The following is an 18,262-nucleotide window of genomic DNA, read 5'->3' on the forward strand; positions in this document are numbered from 1 at the left end:
ACCGCCCGGGTCGGCACACAGACACGGCCCTCCAGCCGCGCAGGGGCCACCTGCGCCAGCGCCCCGGAAGCAGGCCAGAAATGCGGACCTCGGGCCCCACCCCGGCCTTCCCCAAGGTCTCCGGGGGACCCAGAGTACCCTGATCAGGTACCCTGAAGCCTGATTCCTGGGCCCGCGGCCTTGGCTGCACACTAACAACCCGGGGAGTTGGAAAACCTCTGGTGCTCGGGCCACACCGAGGCCGGGTCACGCTCTGGGCCTGACGTGGCTGCTGCGAGGGCTCCCGGGGGCCCCGCTGCGCTCCCAAGCTGGAGAGCCACCAGCAGCAGAGACGCAGAGGCTGACAGATCGCGGCCTGCAGGCCCAGCGAGCCCCACCTGCTGTCCTCTGTGTGGTCTATGAACCAGGAATTGATTTTACACTTCTAAATGGTGGGGAAGAAGAACACTTCGTAGCTCGTGACAATTACAGGAAGCTCGGGTATCAGTGCTCCTATCTAGTCTTACTGGAATTCGGCCCCAGGCACCCCCGGCTGGCCTCCCAGGGCCGCCTTCCGGCCCCGGCAGAGCCCCTTTGAAGGCCTGCTGCCTGATTCTGAGCACTGGCCAGAACGCTCTGGAGCCAGACCCCAGTCGGCAGGTGGCGCCTGCACTCGCAGCTCCGCAGACTCAGGTGAGCAGAGGTGCGGTGTCGTCCTCTGCGATGCGGCCACCCCGATCTCCTGCCTGTCCGGCCACCACGGGCCACGTCTGCCCCAAAACGCAGCCCCCACTCACACCACGGTCACCACAGTCGGCTTCCTACAGCCTCCCGTGTCCCCCACTCGTCCCCATGTCCCGGCACGCCTCCGGCTCCCCCAGCCTTGGGCCTCGGAGCACGTGCACCTCCACGTGTGGGTGCACAGCCACCCAGCCCTCTGTGCCCTCCCGTCACAGGGCGCCTCTGGCAACCACAAGTCCAGCCCCGGTGCCCCGTGGGAACTGTCCCCATCCCCACCCTGCCCCCACCGCGGCCCCACACACACCTGCCCTCCCCTCTCACCTTGGGGGCTCCCTCGGCCTAGGGGCCGGCAGGGTTCTGTCCCGCCCGCCCAGCCTGAGGGATGAGCTCACCAACCCCCACGCTTCAAGCACTGAAGGTCTCAGACCTTCAAGCAGCAGAGGCTTCTGTGCACGGCTCGGACTCACAGGACGCTTGCCTTCTAGAACTCTCCTCTTGAAGATTCCTCAAGATCGGCACATGCATTTGTGGACCCCCCACCCTATCACCCACCCCTGAGTACAATGTCCTCAATCAGAATTAATCCTAACAGTGTTCACAGCCACCACCCCCCCCCGCCCCCCGTCAAACAAGATTCCCCACTCCTCCTTGAGGCCCCCTTCCCCCCTGCACCCACATCCCTGCCAGGCCGGCCAGCCCCTCTCCCGGATGCCTCTGCACCCACCCCACCTGGATGGCTATGGTTTCAGCAACCGGTTTTCTGGCTCTTGGTCCTATCCATCTACCTGCTGACATTCCCACCCTAAGAGGTCTCCATCTTGCACCAAGAGGGACCATGGCCTGGCCCACATGTAGGGTAGAGTCCCTGCCAATGGACAATGTCTTCCATGGCCCCTCAGAACCTGGAGCCCATCCTCACCCTCCTCTCATCCCTCCCCGGACAACTCTGCACTCGGGGACATGATGGCTCTGTCTCTCCACAGGCCCTTCCCTCCCAGAAACATCATCTTCCATCAGGCTGACTTTGGAGCGTCCTTCAGCTACAACGCTGCCTGCCTGCCTGCCTGCCTGCCTGCCTTCCGGCAGCATCCGGAGCTAGGGGACAGGAAATAGTGTCGTGGCAGCCACCACCCCACCTACAGCACTCACCTCACTTTTTCACCCTAGTCGCCCACCCAGACTCTGGCCGGGGCCTCAGGGTCTCCCTCCCGCATCTCAGGCTCAGGAAGCAGTGGCTGCCCAGGAAGGTCTGTGGGGTCTCATCAACGCACTTGTGCGGCACAACGGCTGCACGTTCAGCGTGCACACACGTTCGTGTGCACAGGCAGGCACACACGCACACACTTAGGGCCAAGTCCCACTCCTCCTTCCTGCCTGCGTCCCCCCACTGGCAGAGGACGGTCACTTTACATGTCTGGGTTCAGCGTAGCCAGCCCTGAAACGGGGATAACCTGTGTCAGCCTCAAAAGGCCTTCGTGACAACTGAACGTGATTTTTTCCGGTCAGCATCTCACGGTTCAGGAGTTGGAGCCCCACCTCGGGATCCCCGCTTGGGATCCTCTTTCTCCCTCTCTGCCCCTCCCCCGCTCGTGCGCACCATGTCTCTCTCGAAAGAAATAAACTTAAAAACAATAAATAAGATGGTCGTCACGGTGGCGTACCAGCCACATTCCTCACAGATGGCAAGCACTCAGCGGTGGCCACTCCCATACTTTCAATAAACTACTTCGGACACACAAAAAGGCACAGAAGGCTGAACACCCCCAAGCTCACCCACTGCGCTGACTCAACGACGCCGGAACAAAGATTCCGCGCACCCCTCAGGGTTCGCACTCCCTGCCCCCGCCCACCTGTCTGCTCACGCACCCGTTCAGACCTTTGTGCCGCCTTCTAGACTTCTGGGATGGTCACGGCGCCACCCTCCGAGGGGCCCCGGGAGCCGCTGCCAGGACTCCCGCCTCCCTGCTGAGTGGCACTGCCAGTGTAGCCAACGCACAGCGTAGACAGGCAGCCCACCGGCTTTCAAGTCTGAACTTCCAGAAGACGTCGCCCTGCCCTCCGGGATCACCCGTCCCACAAGAAGCCTGCCTCGGGGCCACCCCACGGACGGGACCATGCGCTGAGGCCTCCTGCAGGCACCATCAGTGCAGCACCTCGGAAGACCATCCCCCAGCCCCAGCCCCCCTCTTAACTGTGACCTCACGGGACACCCTGAGCCGGAACCACTGAGCCGCTCCCAAACCCCCGACCTGCAGACACTGTGGGCAGACCCACTTGTGGCGGTGGCAGTGGCGGTGGCGGTTTTCAGGCCGGCTTGACACCCAGTGCGGAGCCCGACGTGGGGCCTGAACTCCCCGTCCTGAGATCAAGACCTGAGCCAAGATCAAAGTCGGACGTTCAACCGACCGAGCCACCCAGACATCCCTATGCGTGTTGTTGTTTTAAGCCACTAGGTTCTGAGGCAATGTGTTATGCGATACTACGTAACTACCGCGCACGTTCGTACAAAGAAGAAAGACACGAAGCACGGTTCGCTTCTATCGCATCGATAAAAACCGGGATCAGGGAAGGTGAAACAGATTCTTTAAAACTTGGAAACTGAGCCCATACACATCAGTAACCAATGACGTTGCTACTGATGCTGGAGCCTCTGGGAGATCCTTCCTGGGATTTTCGTCACGGTGGGGCTCCCCCAGCTGCTCTCCCTCCCTTGCCTGCAAAGTCCCCCCCACCCCCACCCCCGCCCAGGCCCTCATCAGCAGGACTCCATCCCACTGCGGGCTCTGTCTCCCAGCAAACTCTTCACCACCCCCACTGCAGCCCCATCACTGTGCTCCAGGGACGCCACAACAGACACTTGTGAGCTGAGCCTGCTGGACAGAGAGAACCAAGCAAAGCACGTTAATGAAGAACTCAACCCACTGCACAAGGCAGAATATTCTCCTTCGTTTGCAAGAAGGAACTCGAACTTCAAAACAAAAGCCCGCGGGTAGCAGCCAAATATCCCTGAGAGCCACAGTCTTCTATCTGGTGACCCCGGAAAAGGGGGCAGGAAGCAGAGGGAAGGCTTCATCCAACTCTGTTCCTCAAGAGTTGGCCATGATTCATCAACTAACTACCAAACAAAAGCCATCCTTGGAGTCACCGTCACCCCTCAAAAAGAAAAAACCACCTAGACAGACCCAGATCATTTTCCAGGGTGAATCAGAGAGCAGCCTCCCCAATTCAAGCCTAGAATTACTTATCACAGAACCAGCACAAACACACTTGTATTAACAACAAAGTCGCTGAAACGGTTAAAGAACATCCAGGCGTCATCACTCTTCTGACGACGATAATCACCCCAAACCAAGCAACACCTGCACCCAGCTGGGAGGGAAGGGGCCCACGGGCCTCATACCCCATCCCCAACAGAGACTGGGTACAGGCAGGGCAGGGTAGGGCACCTGTCTTGAATGTGAACTGAAGCCTCATCGGGCACCCTTCAGTTTTGGTTTCTGCATTTAGCAGGACGCCACGGCAGACCTGTGCGTCACGTGCTCTGGAGAGGCGCTCGGAGCTGAGGGACTCCGCGGGTGCCCAGCACCTCACACACGCAGTGTCTGGAGTGAGAGGCTTCTGTTTGCTCTTGGCACTTTCCTTAGTACTAGAAAGGCCATCCTGAGAGCAGGATGGGTCCCCAAAGGCAGAAAGGGTGGTCTCGGGAAAGCGGTTGGAATTCTCAGGCACCCGCTTTTCTCTCGTAATTTCAGATGCGCGGAGAGACCAGGGACAAACAGACGGGAGTGTGGCTGGCTGGCTGGCTGGCTCTGGTCGAGAGCCCTGCCCTGCTTCCCAGAGCACGCAGCTGTGCGGCAGCCACAACGGGGGACCGGCGGGGACCGCCCACGCCGCTCAGCGCCCCGTGCCGCTTCCAGTCCGACAGAGGCCGCGGCTCCTCCCTGGGCCGACCTCTCCGCTCCGAGACGCTGCTCTTCGGGGACAGATGAGGCAGATGGGTGGGTAAAACGGGGGGTGCGCTGCACTTTTCACACTTCCCACAAGTGACAGGATCTGCACGTCCTTCGGCCGACGGCCTCCTGCCGCACTTTCGCCGCCGCCCCGAGTCGGCCACAGGAGCACGCCAGCCCTGCCCCTCCCTTAACCACCTTTCAGTTGCAACCACCGTGCCGTCTCCTTGGGCACGTGGGCCACCTTCTGCAGGGTCGGTACCCGGGGGTGACCTTACAAGACAGAAAAGACATGCATCTTCGGGGCATCAGCCTGGCTCGGTTGGAAAAGCATGGGGTTCTTGATCTCAGGATTGTGAGTTCAAGCCCCACGTTGGGTGTAGAATTACTCAAATGAATGAAAAAATAAATTTTTAAAATAAAAACTTTAAAAACACAAAAACAAAAAAACACACATCTTCGATTCTGCAACACGTCACCAAATTTCTCTGGAAACCAAGTGTGAAGAACGATGGGGGCTCTCTCTGCCCGTCCTTCCCGAGGCGCAGGGCTGGGGCGCTCACCCGGCAGCCGTGGACAGTCAGTCCTCTGTGGTTCCCTGGCTGCCAGCGAGGCAGAGTGACCTCTCTCTGTGGATGCACTGGCTGCCCAGGCTCTTCTAGAAATTGCCATTTTCGCAGCCTTCAGAATGGTCTGAGCTCCGTACCCAGTTTGTCCTTTCGTTTTGTTCCCGGTTGTCCCTGTCACATAAACTTTCATTTCAACGTAGCTCCTCAGGGGCCTATGATCGGTTTGGCTTAAGAAATCCTCCCCTCTCCCAAAGGACAAAGTTGTCCCGCGGTGGCTGAGTCCTGAAAGCCCTGGGCGGTCCTGGCGCCCATCCAGACTGTCCAGCTGCCCGCGCCCCTTCCCCATCTGCTTCCAGGTTCTTCTCTGGGTGCGGCCACTGCCCTGAACATCCCTGGCCGACACCACTGCTCCCAGCAACAGAACCTCGTGTGTGGTGGGCAAGTCCTCAGGCCGGGCTTCTCCTCAACGTGGCTACTCATCACCCACTTACAAAGTGCAAACAAATTCCTACTGGGAGTTTTATTGGGATTATATGGAATTTATAGTTTAATATAAGGTAAATTGACAACCTCAACTTCAGAATACGGAACCTTCCTATATGTTAATGTGTGTATTTATTCAGGTCTGCTAAAATAACAAGAGTTCGTTTTTCCCCAAAGTCATACATATTTTGTTATATTTTTTTTTCCTTCAAGTTTTTATTTATAATTCTCATTAGTTAACACATGTAGTGTAATATCGGTTCCAGGAGAATCCAGTGACTCCTCACTTCCATACAACGCCCAGTGCTCATCCCAGCAAGCGCCCTCCGTAGTACCCACCCCCCATCGAGCCCATCCCCCACCCACTTCCCTCCGTCAACCCTCAGTGTGTTCCCTGTCCTTACAGTCTCCTGTGGTTTGTTTCCCTCTCTCCCCTCCCTTCCCATGTGTCCATCTGTTTTGCTTCTTAAATTCCACATAGGAGTGAAATCATGTGCTTTTGTCTTTCCCAGACTGACTGATTTCGCTTAGCATAATGCCCTCTAGTTCCATCCACATCACTGCATACGGCAAGATTTCCTTCTTTTTGATGGCTGAGTGGTATTCCATTGTATACATACACCACATCTCCTTTACCTGTTCATCATTTGGGCTCTTTCCACAGTTGTTGATAATGCTGCTATAAACAAAGGGGTGTGTTGTATTTATTTCTTGATACCTTACGTTTTTGTTGCTGTCATAAATGGTATCTTTTTTTTTTGGTAAGATTTTATGTTTAAGTAATCTCTACACCCAATGTGGGACTCAAACTCACAACCCAAGATCAAGGGTCGCACGCTCCACCAACTGAGCCAGCCAGGTGCCTCAAATGGTATCTGTCTTATGTTAATTTCCTCTTTGTTACTGTTCTTATATACCGGTCCTAGTGAACTTTTATCAATTCTGAAGATTTTCTTTTTTAAATATTTTTTTAAATGTTTTTTTTATATTTTTGAGAGAGAGAGCACGCACATGCGTGTGCTACTCCACCTCGGTGGCACCCAGGGCGGGGAGAGGGGCATCTGAAGTGGGCTCTGAGCTGACAGCACAGAGCCCAACGTGGGGCTCAAACTCACAAGCTGTGAGATCATGACCTGAGCCAAAGTCGGATGCTTAACCGACAACCACTCAGGCGCCCCTGTAGATTCTCTGAAGTTTTCTACACAGACCTCTACAAACAATGACAGCTTTATTTCTTCCTTTACAACTATGCCTTTTTTATTTGTTATCCTTATCTTACTATACTGGCTAGTATTTTCACTACAACACTTAACGTAAGTGGTAAAGAAAGGCATTTTTGTCTTGTTCACGGTTTTAAAGAGAATGCTTCTAATGTTTCACTAGTAAGTGTGATGCTTGTCGAAAGCTTCTGATTGATACCCTTCCACAGATTAAGGAAGTTACCTTCTAATCCCGGCTTGCTAACTTCGTATCAAAGAGCAATGAATTCTATCAAATGCCTTTCTCCATCTACCGAGTAGATCATTGATTCTGCAACACAGTGAGTCACACACTCCATTTTCTCCCATTACACCTTTCTGTTCCTAAGGAAAGCCCCTCCCAACCCGTGTATCACTACACGTAATATCGAACATAACCAAGGCCGGGGGTCTAATCCCTTCAGCTCTTTACAACCAAGCCTTTATCACCATGTACTAACCGATGCCGCATTCCAGGAAGGTGATCAAGAAAAGTGTTCAAACGCTTGCCCTATCGATATACTTCTGTCCCTGCTGTCTCCTCATCCACAATGGGAGGGACGTTCTAGTAACCCAGAGCACACAGGCAAGCATCTCCGCCCTCCAGGACGAAAGTGGCGGTTCCCTAACACCCACGTATTACAGCTCAAACCTCTGCAAAGCTCACTACAGACCGTGCTGAGAGCACCGCGGAACGGGAGGACTGTGCTGAAAGGATGTTCCCCAAACTCAGGAACCCCCAGAATAAACGCACAACTGAGAACCCGGCACAGTACCGACCTCATCCCTGTGCTTCTGACAGAAGACCAGAAACTGGGATGCCGCATCTCCCTTTCTGCTTCGTGGAGCGGAGGCCGTGGCCTTCTTCCTCCCAGGAGGAGACCCAACTCCTCTCTTGGGGTCGGCCTCTGCCATCTTTTGAGGAGTACTCTGTACTGTCCCAGGGTCACCCGCTCGGTTTTCGGCAGAGCTAGACAGCTTCACTCTCCGCCTTCTCTTGATGGGAACGCCCTCTTCTCGCATGGACTTGGGGTCAGCAGCAGCTTCCTCGGGGACTCCTGAGGGCTCTACCATGGGTCCCAGAGGCGGAGCCTCCACAGAAATGCCTGCCTCCTTAGCTACGTGAGGGTTGAGGTGAAGCCGCTCCCCCACGTAGAGGAAAGTGAACTTGGCCTTCCGCTCCTCCACCGACATGCTTGCAGCTTCTTCTGCTTGAACGATGCCCGTTTCCCACTGGGCCCTCAATTTCCCTGAAATAGGTTTCAACAGCTGAAAAGAGAAACATAAGACACTGTAAATTTCATTATACAAACAAAAAAGTTAACCCACTTTAAAGAAGAATATTTTTAGAATTCCAGACAAATTTAGAAATCAAAAGCTATAAAAACCAATTTACTTGAAGGTTTAGACAGAATTCAGCCCAATGTAATAACTGTTTTCTTTAAACCAATTCCAATCCCATTTAACTCACGTAACATATACACGACATAATATATATCAGAGATAACATTTCATGTATTTTTATGTATACAAAGAAAAATAAAAATCATAAAAGAAATTATCTGATTATCATCCAATGAGTAAAACGAATAAACTAGGTCTCTAAGGACACTTGTCGTATTCTGTAACACAGCATACTTGGGCAAAATCAAACAATGATAGACATAAATCATTATAATATATCAAGCAACCATAATTTCAAAATAAGGTAATAATTAAGAGTAAAAATTATTTTGGTCTAAAATTATACTTAAGGAACATCTATCACCTTAATTTTCTCAGCTTTCGTGGGTGCCTGCTTGGCACTTTCCTGGCATAATTTTTCAAACTGTCCTTCTCCTTCAAAAGCTACAAGGCTCTTCTCAAATATCCAAGCTCTTTCTGGGGCATCACCAAAGAATTGTACGTGATACTGGCGTGCACTCTTTTTCTGACCTAGTTTTTAAAATAAAATGTTAGAACTTGAAAGTTAGAATTTGGGATCAAATTAGGCAAGTCTATTAATAATTAGTGATATGAAGCTGCTTTGAAGTTGTTTTATTTGGTTCTGTTTCAGTCTGTTAACCTCAAAAAAAGTCCTACTCTTTTTACCCCCACCAAGCTCCATGTCAAAGAGAAAGGAAACACATTTATGAGGGACTCAGGTAAGATTCAAATTCGACTAGGAAAGAAAGTAAATAAATGCTCTCCTTTATCTCCTCCGTCAAGATCCACTTAAAAAGATTACCAAATAAAGAAAGTAAGAGAGGACATCAGCAAAAGGGCCATTCAACAGAGAGGGTACTAGGCAGCAATGAATGGGATACAGACTGGTGTCAGATGGCCCGGGTTCAAATCCCAACCCCATCACCTACCAGCTGGGCAACCTTGGGCCGGCTACTCACTCACAATGCTCAGAGGGGGAATCAGGGTACCAATGACCTCTGAAGGCAGCCATGAGGCCACAGGGTAACCCCTCAGATGTCCACTGCTGTTCCTCTTAGCAGAAAGGAAAAAGCCACATCCTACAGTGCAGCCAGAAGGGAGATGGGTGAGGAAAGAGACACTTGAACCCAAAATCCAAGAGAGGATCCCAAAATGCCATATTTGGCTGAAGAAGAGTGAGGCTGAAAACAAGCAAGCTGGTTAAAAGGTCAGACCTCTGTGCCGAGTGGAGGGAGAAAGGGGGATATCCATGGGAGGACCGCCAGGCCCTGTTCCTTCACAGAGAACGTTGGCCAAAAGAAATCCAAGAACACTTTCTACAGAACCAACACACCCAGAGGAAAAATGTCTCCATCGAGTCTTTTGGAGATCCCCCCAACTAAGTGGCCGATGGCCAGCTGGACCCTCTAAAATAAGCTGTCCGTCTCCCCACACACAGGCTGCAGCAGCTCTAAGTGGCGCTCTCTCAGATGCAAACGCAGCATCCAGGACTCCCGGGACCCAGGGAAGCCTCTAGCACAAACAAGCCCAAGATACACAAAAATAAGCAATCTCTGCAGGGCCACACACACACACACCATGCCAGGAAGAGAGGACACCTGACAAAGAAAATCTCTAGTTTGCTATGTAAAGAAAACAAATAAAAAGAGCTATCAGAAACTTTAAAATACAATTATGAAAAAATAAAATCATTAAGAAAGCTTGGAAGGTATGTTAAGAAATCTCCCAGAAAGAAGAAGATTAAGATGAAAAATATCTACTCCTGTCAGAAACCTATAGGATCAATCCAGGAAGGACCATACTCAAGTAACTGTCCTTCTAGAGAGAGAAACAGAGAAAGTTGTCAAAGAATTAACAACACAAGACCACGTCTCAGAACTAAAACAATTCTAAGTGTCTCATCCAATACCCACACCAAGGTACATCTTTGTGACATTTAAGCCATTGAAGGAAGACAGCTTCCATGTTAATGGAAAAGTGTAATAGTACTTCAAGAACAATTCTGGATGCTAGAAGGAAATGATGTAATACCTTCAAAATTCTGAAAAGAATTATTTTCAACATAAAATTCTACGCTGAGCCAAACCATCAATCAAGTGTGAAGATAGAGAAGTAGCATCCTATGAACCACAAATTTACAACCCATACCCACTTTCTTACAATACCAAAAATATATTCCAGCAAAAAAGGAAAACTGGCCAAAAGCACAGTGTGGAACCACACAAAACAATGCACGTAACTCAGGAAAACATCTTTAAGAAGTCTAAGATTACTATAACGCAAAAGGTTAAAAGAGTGCTGGCAGTCCAGACTGAAGCAGGAAAATGGAAAATTCTAGCACAGAGCTCCAGGGGAAGAAAAGATGAGAAAAAAGAACATTTCCATAGCAAAGAAAATCTGAGCAGCAAGGAAAGACGGTTAAAAAATGAGATCCAGGGAGCAGAAAAGGAAAATGGCAAACACAGGTTTTCACATTTTCCCCCCAACAGAAAAATCTATATAAAAGGAGGAGTTTCAGGGACAGAAAAATAAATAAGGCTGTATAGACAGCAAAGCACAGGATTTAAAAGTAAAAGCAGCAGTGCATGGCTGGCTCAGTCAGTGGAGTATGTGACTCTTGATCTCGGAGTATAGGTTCAAGCTCCATATTGGCATAAGAGCCTACTTTTTCAAACAAAACAAAACAAAACAAAGGCAATAATTAACTCCAGGAAAAGAAAAAGGTTGTATAAGAAAGAAAATGCAATTATAGAACACACTTCTCTTTTCACTCAATGATATTTACATAGTCAAAATTATGTGAACATTTATGTTTGATGTAATAAAAACAGCAAGTTAATTATATGCAGAGGATGAAAAGAAATAAGAAATAATGGAAGGGATCACTTTCCATAATAGAAAATCAACAGAAAATATCTAAATGATAAATCAAAAATGGTAGTTAATCGGGAGTCTGGGTGGCTCAGTCAGTTAAGCGTGTGACTTCAGCTCAGGTCATGATCTGATGGTTAGCGGGTTCAAGCCCCACGTCGGGCTCTGTGCTGACAGCTCACAGCCTGGAGCCTGTTTCAGATTCTGTGCCTCCCCCTCTCTCCCTACCCCTCCACCACTCACATTCTGTTTCTGTTTCAAAAATGAATAAATGTTTAAAAAAAATTTTTTAGGGGCGCCTGGGTGGCGCAGTCGGTTGAGCGTCCGACTTCACCCAGGTCACGATCTCGCGGTCTGTGAGTTCGAGCCCCGCATCGGGCTCTGGGCTGATGGCTCAGAGCCTGGAGCCTGTTTCCGATTCTGTGTCTCCCTCTCTCTCTGCCCCTCCCCCGTTCATGCTCTGTCTCTCTCTGTCCCAAAAATAAATAAACGTTGAAAAAAAAAAAAATTAAAAAAAATTTTTTTAAATAGTAGTTAATCCAACTATATGACATTCTGAAAACAGCAAAACTATGGAGACAGTAAAAAGATCAGTGTTTGCTGGAGGTTCAGAGGGAAGGAGAGATGAATAGGCAGAGCACAGAGGTTCTTCAGGGCAGTGTAACTATTCTGAATGATACTATAATGATGGATATAGGTCATTACACATTTGTCCAAACCCATAGAATACACAACACCAAGTAGGAACCTAATTTAATCTACAGACTTAGGGTGATTGATGTATCACTGTAGGTTCATTGATTATAACAAATGTACCACTCTGGTGGAAGATGTTGATGGGAAGGGAGGCTGTGCATGTGTGTGGGTGGGCTATCTGTACCTTAATTCTTCTGTGAACCTAAAACTGCTCTGAAAAAAATAATAAAGTCCTTAAAAAAAAATAAAAGTAGGGGCGCCTGGGTGGCGCAGTCGGTTAAGCGTCCGACTTCAGCCAGGTCACGATCTCACGGTCCGTGAGTTCGAGCCCCGCGTCAGGCTCTGGGCTGGTGGCTCAGAGCCTGGAGCCTGTTTCCGATTCTGTGTCTCCCTCTCTCTGGCCCTCCCCCGTTCATGCTCTGTCTCTCTCTGTCCCAAAAATAAATAAACGTTGAAAAAAAAAATAAATAAAAAAAAAAAAAAATAAAAAAAAAATAAAAAAAAATAAAAGTAGTTAAAACTAGAAGAAAATGTTGGAAGTGTTAAAAATACATTAGCCCTAAGGAGGAGACTGGACTATTTTCACTATTAAACTCTCAATAGAATTTGATTTGTTTGTTAAATGTGCACACTTCTTTGCGGTGTGTGGATGGCTCAGTTGGTTAAGTGTCTGACTTCGGCTCAGGTCATGGTCTCCCAGTTTGTGGGTTCAAGTCCTGTGTCAGGCTCTGTGCTGGTAGCTCAGAGCTTGGGGCCTGCTTCAGATTCTGTGTGTGTGTGTGTGTGTGTGTGTGTGTGTGTGTGTGTGTGTCTGCCTCTCCCCCACCATGCTCTGTCTCTCTCAAAAAAAATGAACATTAAAAAATTTTTTTTTTATGTACGTATACTTTGATTTTACAATAGGTGAGATTCAAAACTATGTTAAGAGATTTGTGACTTCTTCCATTACTTTAATACTTTGAAAGAACTTTCCTTGGTCACGAAAATGACTATGGGCATATGTCACACCATTCGCATAACAAAGAAGGTCTGTTACAGTGCATATAATGAAACAATATGAACTTACATTATTTTCTATCAAAAGTTAATTACACAAAAAAAGACTCCTTACAGAGAAAGTGAAAAAAAAAAAAAAAAAGCAGAGAAAAATACTATAGTCTGATCCCAGGTTTGTAAAATACATATAATTAGTTTTGAAGTTCTTTCCTGCCTAGAAATTTGGTAACAATATAACCCAGTTTTTTTCCTAGTTTTGTGGGTTTCTTTAATCCATATGAATTTCACTGCTTCAAGAGGTGAATATCTCAGTGTTTTATTTTACCACATAATTAACCAGTTGTCCCACCATTTATTAGTAATTATTTCTTCCTGTGATTTCTGATGTTCATCCATCATGTTCAGTATGAAAACACTTATCATTGACTCCCCCTACCCACACAACCTTCTAAAAGAACCTATCCTCCACCAATAACCCAGGTACCTAATTTTGCACTACAATCCTTTTGTCCCCATCATGGCCCATTGGACTCAAGGTGACCCTGACCCTCTGGGCTAGAATGAGCCAGAATCTCTCCAGATTCTGCGAATCCTTTGAGTTGACAGCAGTCACCCATGCATGCAGAATGGACCCCACAAAGAAACAAGGCTGCTTTGCAGCTGAAGCTCCAGGCAGGAAGAGCAGCAATTAAAAAAAAAAAAAAAAAAAAGATGCAGACAAGTGTCTACAGAAGCAAGAATAGAGAACAGGGACAAAATCACAAGGACATGACACCACAGAGTTCCACAGAAAATAAAGGACAAGCATCACCATGCCTGAATTTCCTGGTTTAGTCCCTGGAGGGCACTAGAGCACCAAAACAGGGAAAGCAGACACTGACGAAAAACTGCCACCAGAAGAAGGCAGGTTGGCTATCAGTCGATTATTTTAACATACCTCTCTTGGTAACTGAAAGAATAAGCCAAAAAGAAAAAATCAGTAAGGAGATCATACTATGAAGCGGTATGATAACCCAAGATACGAGAAGGCCAGATTACCTATCATATTTTTTGAAAATGCTGGAATTTAGAAATAAAGCAATGAGGGTGACCTTCCGTAACAGAAAATGTGACAAAAATTTTTTCCGCAGCAGAAAGTGACCGGACTCCAGACAGCAGTTATCTGACGAGGAGACCAGTGCGATGCGGGCATACCCTGGACACGGCGAAGCTGTCAGGTGCAAGAGAATTGTTCTCTTCATAGTGTAGTATCTAAAAACCTACATTTATCTTCTGTTTCCAACGTGAGTCAGGCCTCAAAGCTGCTCATCCATCTAAGATACCCTGGTAAATAACAGGCCAGACAAGTCCTGCTACTGTGTAGCACAAAAATGCTGTCTTAACGTTTGTTTATTTATTTATTTCGAGACAGAGTGTGAGCAGGGGAGGGGCAGAGACAGAGGGAGACAGAGAATCCCATGAAGGCTCCACGCCGTCAGCAGAGAGCCCGAATCGGGGCTCGATCCCAGGAACCGTGAGATCATGACCTGAGCCGAAATCAAGAATGGCGACACTCGACCGGCTGAGCCCCCCAGGCGCCCCTGTTACAAACATGCTATTAAGACTTTCATTAACTTAGCTTCTCAAAGGGAATCCACACTTTCAAAGGAGCCTGGATTGAGCTGTGGTCTAGGAGTTGTATTCTCGTCTGCATGAATGTTGAACACCAGGTTTTTAAATCTGAGTATGTTACTAAGATCCAGATTCAACCACAACTATAAATCCAAGTGTGATAAGCAGAAAAAAAAAAAAAAAAAAAAAAAAAAAAGTACGCCTACGCAAAAAAAAGAGAAAACTTGGGGTGGCGTAGGGGTAGGGTGAGGGAGTTGCGCCTCACAGGGAAAAGATCCCCGTACCCAGCCAGCGCCATGCCAGAAGCCAGCCATCCTTCAGGTCCCTGTCCTTCCCCAGTGAGGATGCCTGAGCCCCCAAAGCTTGCCCATCACTCACCATGTCAACCCACCAGGGGCTGCTGCACGCCAAGAGTTCAGAAATCATAAACGGACCCCAAAGTTCCACCTGCAGCCAGGTCTCCGTCCTGCCTGGAGACCTACCTCACACATCCCTGGTGAATTCTCGGTCTCCCACAGCCATGAACACAAGCAGTGCCCACACGTGGGCTTCCACACACCGCCGTCTTCTAAAGGACCCAGCTTTCCTCCCAGGAAATGGCGGACACGGCAGAGTGTCAGTAAGTGTGCATGGAGCGTCTTGTGGGTCTCCACAAAGGAAGCCCTCACGGGCTCACTGAGACACATCAAAAGGACACAGCTGAAAGGGACTTAATGGGACTTCTGCTGGTTAAAATCTGGGACAACTAGGGCATTAAAGAGTAAGGACTGTAATACATAACTAAGTGTTTAGGAAGAAGCTCATTTTCACAGAAAAATGCCACTTAATTAAACACAGGAGGAAGCAGGATAAAAACGGGCAGGTACATTTGCTCAGCCGATGGGTCATAAAGGAGTGGGGAGGGCGTGGGGAAGGGCTGGCGGGGGGACGTGGTGCCCACGTATGGCCACGGGGCACTCACTAGTGACAAAAAAGGACTGCACCTTTCCACTGGAGAGCTCTGTCGGCCACCAGCGACCGAGAAGTAGGACAGCAGACACCAAGAGCTCCCGAAGCAATTCCGCCAGGACACGTGTCCTCATGGTTTCCTCTGACCCCTTTTCCTTCCAGAGGTCACGTGAGCCTCCTATCAGCTGGCAGGAGGGCAGGGCGTTCACCTGGGCCCTCCTCCTTCTGAACTACTTTTCAAAAGCACAGTACCGCTCTTCCCCAGGCGATCTGCTTGTAATCGTGAGCGCCCCCTCCCCTGGGTCCCCAAACAACTCCTGGAGGAATGCGAGGAGCAGGTACTTGGTGACAGGCCCCACATAAGCCCCCTCCCTCAACACCTGCACGGGACTCCTGAGTCTGATCACAACACAGCAGCACAGTTAAGAACGGGGCTGGGGGCACAGAGCGTTGTGCTGGACCGCGGGGGCCTGAGGAGCCGGGCCAGCTGGTGCAACGCAGGCACCCTATCCAATCCTGAGCGAAGGAAAAACACAGGCACAGGGGAAATCCTGGGCAAGTCCACCCAAGGGCCGTCGTGTCACTGCTGGAGGGCTCCCCTGCATGTAGCTGGTGCTGAGCTGGGCAGGAAGCGGTCCCTGTCCTCAGAAGACCCCGCTGACGTGCACAGGTGAGGCACCAGGAGGCCTGCGCCTACGTTCCCGCGGGCTGGCAGAGAGAGAGTGTTCACAGACAGAGAGAGATGGAACAGGTCAAAAAAAAACATCTAAAGTTCACAAACACAGGTGAGGGTGCATGGGTGCCCAGCACACTGTCCCACTTTGAACTATACGCTCGGAAGGTTTTTAAATAGAAGACGAGCAAGCAGGGACGCCTGGGGGGCTCAGTCAGTTAAGCGGCCGACTTCAGCTCAGGTCACAATCTCACAGTTTGTGGGTTCGAGCCCCGCGTCAGGCTCTGGGCTGACAGCTCGGAGCCTGGAGCCTGCTTTGGATTCTGTGTCTTCCTCTCTGCCCGTCCCCCACTCATGCTTTCTTTCTCTCTTTCTCAAAATAAATGAACATTAAAAAATTTTTTAAATTCTTTTAATGAAAAGAAAAAAGCAAGCAAACAATAAATAAAACATTCCACAAAACAAACAAAGACAAGATGGAACTCAAGTGAGACCCTTCAGCACTGCTGTCAAAGCCAGGCCACATCTGGGGACGTCAAGGCACTAACAATGGCACAAAAGTACTTAAATTAAATGACCCAAAACTAGGGCCGTGCAGGGGAAAACAACTGGTCGAACAGGAACGTTTTCAGGAAAGAGCCCTGATTCTGAACGCTCACTACTCACCACGCTAAGACTTTCCCAAACAAGGGCTGGTATCATTACCCTCCATTTTCATACAGAGGGAAACGGGGGCTTAAATTAAGTGGTTCATTACCAGACCAAGTTGCTGAGCGGGGCCCCGGCAGGCTAACTCCAGAGCCCACGCCTCAGCTGGAAGAAGAATGCTCCAATGTCGTAGGCAAAAGAGTAAAAGTCCTGGGCCGGAGTGAAGGCTCTAAGAGTAAAGAAAGAGGAAGTGAGAGATGAATAAAAACGTGCTGTGTCTGCACGTCATTTGGACAGGCTGCTGGAGACTGCGGGAATTCTTTTGCTCTACATCAGGGGGAAGACGTAATGAAATTAAAGTTAATTCATGCCAGTAGCTGGAACAAAGAGACATTCAAAAGCCTCCTTCAGTTACAAGGGTCGGACAAGCTAGGAGCTTCATGTAAACAGAGCAGAAATCCCCAGACACTAAAAAGAAATTGCTTGTGATGTGCTAGGCAGACCAGAGACGTGGAAGCCATGAAGGCCACACTGACTTTTACTTCAGTTTGCTGTGTGGCCGGCTTGTTTCTTTATTTTGAGAGAGAGAGAGAGAGAGAGAGAGAAGGTGGGGGAGGGGAGGGAGAGAGAGAGAGAGAATATGCATGTGTGCACTCAAGCCGGGGCGGGGGGTGGGGAGGGAGAGGACGAGAACGCACACATCCAGTCGAAGCGGGGAGGGGCAGGGGGGAGACAGAGAGAGAACTTCAAGCAGGCCCCACACCCAGCGCAGAGCCGGACTAACATGGGGGCTCACGACTGACCCACCGTGAGATGACGACCCGAGGAGAAATCAAGCTGGACACCTAACCGGCTGAGCCCCCGTGCCGGCGGCTGAGCCCTGAGAAGGGTCCAGCGACGCCACACGTCCGCACCTGTGTGGCCACCCAGCTTCCGTCTCAACTACTTCTTTCCACACTCCAGGTCTAGATGCCTCCGGGGTGCATCCTGGGGCCCCCGAAGGCTTGTGGAAGAGACCTCCCCACCAATTCTGGCAAGCTGAGGACGCCGACAGTCCTCCACGGGGCGGGAACCGCAGCCGGCCCGCCACAGCACGTGCTGAGCAGGTGCGCGTCCCCGAGCCTCAAGGCAGAGGCCAACCACCTCCAGGGACAGCAGGCCGGGCACAACTCAGACGGAGGCACTTGCCACCGCAGTGTGGACCTCTTCGTCCTGAGCCCGTCCCCCCTCCGGTCCGCTGGCCAGGCAGGCGCTCCCATGCCCCTTCCCCAGCGGCCAGCCGGCGTGAGCAGCAGCCCCACCCAGGGCTGCAGCCGGGCAACAGGGGGGCCGCGTCCCGAGTCCCGCCCAGAGGCCACACGAGGCTGACCGGACAACCGCACGAGGAAGCCCGGGAGCCCGCCTGGCCCAGCCCCCCGCTCTAGTCACCCACAC

General features: G+C 50.2%; 1 protein-coding gene across 6 annotated transcripts in view; it reads right to left on the minus strand.

Annotated features, from left to right (window-relative positions):
* NSD2 (nuclear receptor binding SET domain protein 2) overlaps positions 1 to 18,262 on the minus strand; it is a 92,832-nt gene that overhangs the window by 39,416 nt on the left and 35,154 nt on the right. For all 6 annotated transcript variants that reach the window (XM_045474802.1, XM_045474805.1, XM_045474806.1 and 3 more), the window contains 2 exons: positions 8,729 to 8,895; positions 7,741 to 8,229 (listed from right to left, as the gene is read on the minus strand). In XM_045474802.1, coding sequence (XP_045330758.1) covers positions 7,741 to 8,229; positions 8,729 to 8,895 — 656 coding nt within the window. The remainder of the gene's footprint in view (positions 1 to 7,740; positions 8,230 to 8,728; positions 8,896 to 18,262) is intronic.

The sequence above is a fragment of the Leopardus geoffroyi genome, chromosome B1 (genome assembly GCF_018350155.1).
Source record: "Leopardus geoffroyi isolate Oge1 chromosome B1, O.geoffroyi_Oge1_pat1.0, whole genome shotgun sequence".
Classification (NCBI taxonomy): Eukaryota; Metazoa; Chordata; class Mammalia; order Carnivora; family Felidae; genus Leopardus; species Leopardus geoffroyi.